Source organism: Triticum dicoccoides, chromosome 3B (genome assembly GCF_002162155.2).
Source record: "Triticum dicoccoides isolate Atlit2015 ecotype Zavitan chromosome 3B, WEW_v2.0, whole genome shotgun sequence".
NCBI classification, from domain to species: Eukaryota; Viridiplantae; Streptophyta; class Magnoliopsida; order Poales; family Poaceae; genus Triticum; species Triticum dicoccoides.
Genome location: NC_041385.1, coordinates 805113229 through 805119370, shown reverse-complemented (window position 1 = coordinate 805119370; position 6142 = coordinate 805113229). Strand labels below are relative to the sequence as shown.

At 48.1% G+C, this 6142-nt stretch overlaps 1 protein-coding gene across 1 annotated transcript; it reads right to left on the bottom strand.

Annotated features, from left to right (window-relative positions):
• Window positions 1-728: 728 nt before the first annotated feature.
• Window positions 729-2825, bottom strand: LOC119280104. The gene is made up of 3 exons (XM_037561078.1): window positions 2073-2825; window positions 1444-1496; window positions 729-1167 (listed from the first exon to the last, which is right to left on the bottom strand). The coding sequence occupies exons 1-3, from the start codon at window positions 2823-2825 to the stop codon at window positions 885-887; spliced, it is 1089 nt and encodes a 362-aa protein (XP_037416975.1). The 3' UTR covers window positions 729-884.
• Window positions 2826-6142: the final 3317 nt, after the last annotated feature.

The following is a 6142-nucleotide window of genomic DNA, read 5'->3' as shown; positions in this document are numbered from 1 at the left end:
ATACAAAATGAGATTTTCTTTGAATAAAAATATTATTTCAAGTATTTAAAATGCATGAAAAAATATGAAAGTTTTTTTCCTAGATTGTAGTTAGAATGTATTGTTGTTCTGCAAAAGTTAAAGTTCATATGTTGTGTCGTTTGAGAGAAACAAAAAAGACAAATGTGTATGCACGGATCTTGATGCATAAATGGATGGCAAAGATAAGGGGTACCGTGTAGCCTGAGCTACAGAAAACCACACTCTAGAATTATTCGAAATGTGTAGCAGGATTGATGACTAGTCTGCTATGATCTTAATGGAAACTCCATCTTTTGACTCCTGAATGGATCGATTTGGCGACCTCAAAACAGCCTGACGTTATTGTTATTCGATTTGCCCAATTATCCAACTAGCTGGACGACCCATCAGCCTGTTGCATGTGGCGGCCGAACGAGACGGAGTTCAAGGTTAACCCTTCCCCTAGCAGGGCGTCATCCAGTTTTCACGCCTACCACATCTTCGATTAGATCATTCGACTTACTTAATTAGATCACAATCTTGGTCTGCGATATGTATGTGTTCTATTATTACCAAGTGATAGTCTCCATTCATTCCTTAAATACTAATTCCACTATTTGCTGATGTCATCAAGCAGTGTTATAGAGAAATAAGTAAAGTATGCTCAACTAGTTTAAAGGCCTTCTGTACACTATTATCAAAAATTTGAAGTGAGCAGGATGTCCATTCATACCAAGTTCATATACACATTTGTTGCTAAAGAGTTCCTTGAAATGTTTTGATACTAACAGACAGAAAACGTAAACTAAGCTATTACAACTAGTTACTAGGGATCAAATGCACATTGAGAACTTCTGTATAGTTTTGGTACCAATTGTATTGCATCAACAAATGCTTGGAAGGACCCAAGCCCGTGGTCGTCCTGGGTAGTCTGCAACGAGTTCATGCGAAGATCCATCAACCAAAGAATACATGATACACTGCCCATTGTACTTAATGATGTACAAGCAGTTCCCTCGAACTGCCGGATGATCCGCACCAAGGCAACCTGCAAACTGGAGAATATTAAAGAACAAGCTACACCCACCAAGGGTAGTAGTCCTCACCCACTTGCTATCCCCAGATTGCCACCGGAAAACTTGGTACCCCACCGGGTACCTCACAGCACTAAGGCTGGTCACAATGGGCAAGAACATAAGCTAGTAACTTACACACTTCCCTAGACTATGTTACTACCTCCATAGTGGGTAGGAACATCTATGTAGTGTCATGTAACGATGTATTTATTAGGTTATAGACTCATTGTTTCTTGGAGTGTGTGATGTTCCGGTAACTTAGCTAGTTACCATAAGCACCTCTCTCTTCATTAAATATGTGCCACATAAGCAAAGTTGTATTGGAGTGTGTGACGTTACTCCTAAGTTCCTCCCCATTGTGACCAGCCTAATGAGCAATAGCTCACCATGGCACTCTGCTAGCCTCAACATCGAAGAATTCTGAACTGTCTCTTGTTGGCGCCGCCTCCTCGCCGCAGCGCCCTTCTTCTTCTTCCTCACAACTCTCACACATGGTGACGAACTCTACACACGCACGCACACACACATGCACCAAGGAAGAAGAGCAAAATGGCTTTGCCAAGAGAAACTTCCTTGATGCCCATCGTGGCTACATTGTGTATCGAGCCCTCACAGCCTCAACCTTTCATTACTCAGGGAAGTATTTATACACAAGATTAGGCAATGCTGCCATGCAACTCACGCCACTATCCCGGCCAGCACGCTCGGCCACTAACCCACCTAATTGCATGCACAAACCCACTAAGCCACATGCACGTCCATGTCCATCCCGGTTGCATCGTTTCCTATACGGCCGCACACCTGGTCGCCAGGCACCAGCTACCATGCAGCTAACTACTAGCTAACACACCGGCCTCTAACATGCATACCCACGTACACCCGCTCGAGTAGCTCCTTCTCAGCAGCGCACGACGCGGCCAACGTCCAACAGATCACAACGGCCCTGCTACCTAACCTATGCATGCAACTAACAACTAGTCTAATCAAGATTACTACTAACATCTCTGCACTCAATTCACCACCAAGAAACGACAATACCACGGAACTGTTGTCAAGCTCGACGACAGCGAGGCAGTAATTTGGTAAAACCAATCCGTAGAGGGTGGCTTTCAGGGAAATCAGGTTACAAAGCCTGTAACCTTCATCGCACCCCGCCGCTCGCCAGTGATTGTCCCCAATGCGGCAGTAGTGGACGTTGTCGTGGTATCGGTTAAATGTGAGAATGAGGTCGCCGGCAAAGATGATTCCTTCGTAGTATTTCAAGGGATCGGGCAGGCGGACTTGCTCGCCTGTGAGGAGGTGGCAGATGCGGAGCTCCCGGTGGCTGCCCACAGCATCGCTGTCTTCGATAGCGACACGGCAACTGGAGGAATAGAATTCGGCATTGCTGGGGTCGTGGTGGGCTAGGGGTGTGCGGGGAAGGCGGAAGCGAAGGATGCGGCGGAGTGGGATGTGTAAGAGGGCTTCCGAGGAAGATGCCTTGTGGGGGACGAGGAGGAGCGGAGCCTGGGATGCGAGGTTGGACGACGACAGCGGGAGGAGAGCCCGGTAGGTGCGGCACGTGGCGCGGAGGGCGAAGAAATCCTGTAGGGTCATCAGTCGGCTCGTGACCAGTGGGATCAGCTCCGGTAGGAAGTACGACGAGGACGAGGTGGTTTCTGCCGGGTCTGTGGAGGAGGTATTGGTGTTGGAGGCGAGGCCGGTGCCCGACGGCGAGATGCTCGTCCCGTGCTTCGCTGACGAAGACATTGCTCGCCGCCGCTTCCGCCGCTGAGTGCTGTCGAGTTCCAAGAAGACGGGGGGTGTACACGGTGTAGTGCCTTGGTGAATTTGTACGTTTGCACACGGTAGAGTCCGGGCAGGGTTGGGCTTACCGGCCGAGTTTGTATTGGGTTCCTATAGTTTTTTTGGGGTTCGTCTAGTTTTTTTTTTTTTGCATGGTAATACGTGTCTCATTCATATCATAAAGATTAAAGTACAAGTCACGTAAGGACCGACATGACAAAACTGAAAAGATAGAAGAACATCTCTGAGCTTGACACCAACGCCCATCACCTGCCTCCGGCACCATGACAGCAGCCACCGAAGAAAAGAATGATGGAACACCTCCTTACCCGAGCTCGATGCGGCTCCATCGCTGATATGCAGCTTTGCGGACCTCCAAGGTGGCTCACCAAAAGTGAAGCCCTTACCGTTGAACGAATCAGACCGGGGCAACACCCCGGACACGCCATCGAACTCCAGATATGACACCCCACCGTGACTAAACGTCGCAGAAGGAAACCATACCTGCCATCCACGAACCATGAACCCAGCACATGTTCCGTCTTCCAGATGTCATCGATGCAGACCACAATCTGCATCCACTCCTGGACTACCTCCCAAGCTCCTCGCCGACGCTGGAGCAAACGTCGTCGCAACGGCGGAGCCCGAGGACACAGGTCCACCATGAGAATGCCGCCGCCGCCACGTCATCCTTGCTTGAACAGACTGGTTTCCAAATCCATCCCCAACCATAGGACCGATGACCTTGTCAAGGAAGGATCCGAAGAATCTTTATTCAGTGTTGTCATCGTCGCCGCCGAAACAAAGACGATTAACAGCCTAAAAATCTAAACTACGAAGAGGTAAAAACGATCCACACGCGTGGATCCGGCGACCCCCCTCACCATCGACGACCGAGGTCGCCGGCGGAGGGGAGCCGCCGGAGGACGGCGCTGGAAGATTGGGTCTTCTGGCGGCGGCTAGGGTTTCAGCCGCCACGGACAGGAGGAAAACGTGTTATCTGGGGTGGATGGTGTGTCCCGATCTGGGGTTCGTCTAGTTTGTAGAGTCCGGGCTCAACTACGTTCGGGCAGGGTTGGGCTCAACTACGTTCCACCTTTTTTTTCAACCTAAAAAAAGCTTTCCAGAAGTTCCACGTCAACGATGGAGCATTGGGCAGCCTCGCCGCTGCCTCTTCGACTGAACACTTCCTTTCTGACAGAGATGCGCATCCCCAATGACCCATCCCGACGACCCCCACGGACGGGATACCCCAATGCGCCCCATTCGCATCGATGCGCAAGGTATGTCAGGGTCGTGTTGGAACTATTTTCCGCATTTTTTAAAATTATTGAATTTTTAACTGCGTATTTTAATGTTCATAGAAAAAATAGTTTGGTGTCACGCCACGAAACGACTCCTATCCCCAACCTGGAACATCTCACGTTCTATGGCTCTTCCCTCGATTCACTGTGCGTAGACAAATGACATCCACTTGGATAACACGAGTGCTCGCTCTAATTTTTCACCGGACCTAGCCGGAAAGATCATGCAAGGTTACGGCGTTCCAGGCATTGAATTTAAACTGAGATTACTCGAAGAATCTGACATGTTCCTGTACTATATATATTCATGCATGTGATTGTATATATGGTACCTATTTTTTTCATAGTTTTTGAGATAGCTCACCAGTCATGCCAAATGGTATATGAAACCTGTTTACGTGTATGAAAATGTGGTCATGTATCCGTAACAATTTGAAACTAAATGTTTTCTCTTGCTCCTTCCATGAGTGAGTCCCACACTATGGTTTCTTTGCCTCCTGCCGGTGCCTCCGTTGATCTGTCTCAGCTCTTGTGGCCTTAGGTTCATGGAGCCTTTGTGGATTCTGGCCTTTGACGGGCTCATGCTATGCTTTTAGGTATTTTTTGGAGTTTGTCTTGTTAGAATTAATGGGCTTGTCCCATTAACAAAATCAGAAATCTCGAACGAGTCCATGTGTAAAATGGCAAGTGGTGGTGCTAAAGTTTAGTCCCACCCTGAAAGTTGTAAGAGTTGGACCACTTTATATAGTGGGTTCTCTCCACCATTCTAAGTGGTGTGTTGAGAAGAGAAAGGGAAGACCACACCCGCGCGCTCGCTCGACTGGCCGGGGCGAGCCGTGGCGAGGCGAGGCGTACGTGCGACATGATCGTGAATGGTCCGCCGAAATCTCGTCCGTTGCTCTGCAGGGGTGCGGCTTCCTTTTGCCGTTTTATTTTTATGTCTTGGCAGACAAGTTAATGATTTTTTGTTCTGGTAAGTATACGATTTAGAAACCAAGTCGGCTTGGGATTGTGATCGCGACACAATACCTCCTCGGGTCCTAATATATATACTGCTACTGCCGCGGTCATAGACACACCGAAAAACATCTAGGGTTTTGCCTCATCTCACAACTAGCGCCACCAGCGTAGTCTACTCTATTCCGAACGCTGGCATGCATCGGCGTACGGAGAGCGGTTCTCCAGAACCATTCGTATTTGTGATCTTGCACTGGGAGAGGACGAATTAGGTTTTTGGGAAGCGCTCTACGCGACTGCTCAAGTTCGTCATCACGGGTCGTCTTCCGTCCAAGTCGGGCATTGCTACTTATCGTCGTCTTCATCGTCGTCAACAACAGATCATCGCCAACATCGTCATCAACACCGTCGCTTCTGCTGCAACTACCGAACAATACGTCAACCGTGACATGATCATGATTGACGTATCTCTCTGAAGTTGCTATTTTGTGGGCCATGTTATTGTACATGATTTGCTTCTCTTCTAGTTTGCTAGATTGTTGCATGCTAGTTTATGTCTCACTCATGAATTATTTACTGGAATTGATCATGAAGTTGCCTAATATTCCAACATGTGTCATGCTCAGGAAGTCGAGGTGGCGGCTGCTACCTGAAAACGGAATAAGGTTCACCCCACTTATGTTGATGCGTCTAACTTCGTCAAAGAGCGTGTGGAGGTATGTCTCCAGCATATTTCGCAGGTTTCAGCCAATGTTTGTCTTTGGTAGATATGCTTGGATACGATATTTCACTCGTCTGTGTTCAGTGGGAGTGAAGCCAGCCCACCACTAGTCGTTGCAATTTTTAAAATTTATCTTAGGCCTACCCACGATGTTTGTACAGTGGGAGGGGCAGCTTCGGGGCGACCCTCATTGACCCAAGATGGCCAAGTTATTTTTTTGTATTAAAAAAGGCCATGAAGCCCCAAAAAACTTATTTTTATAAAAACACATAGAAACTTATTTTGTTTGCGGGTGATAA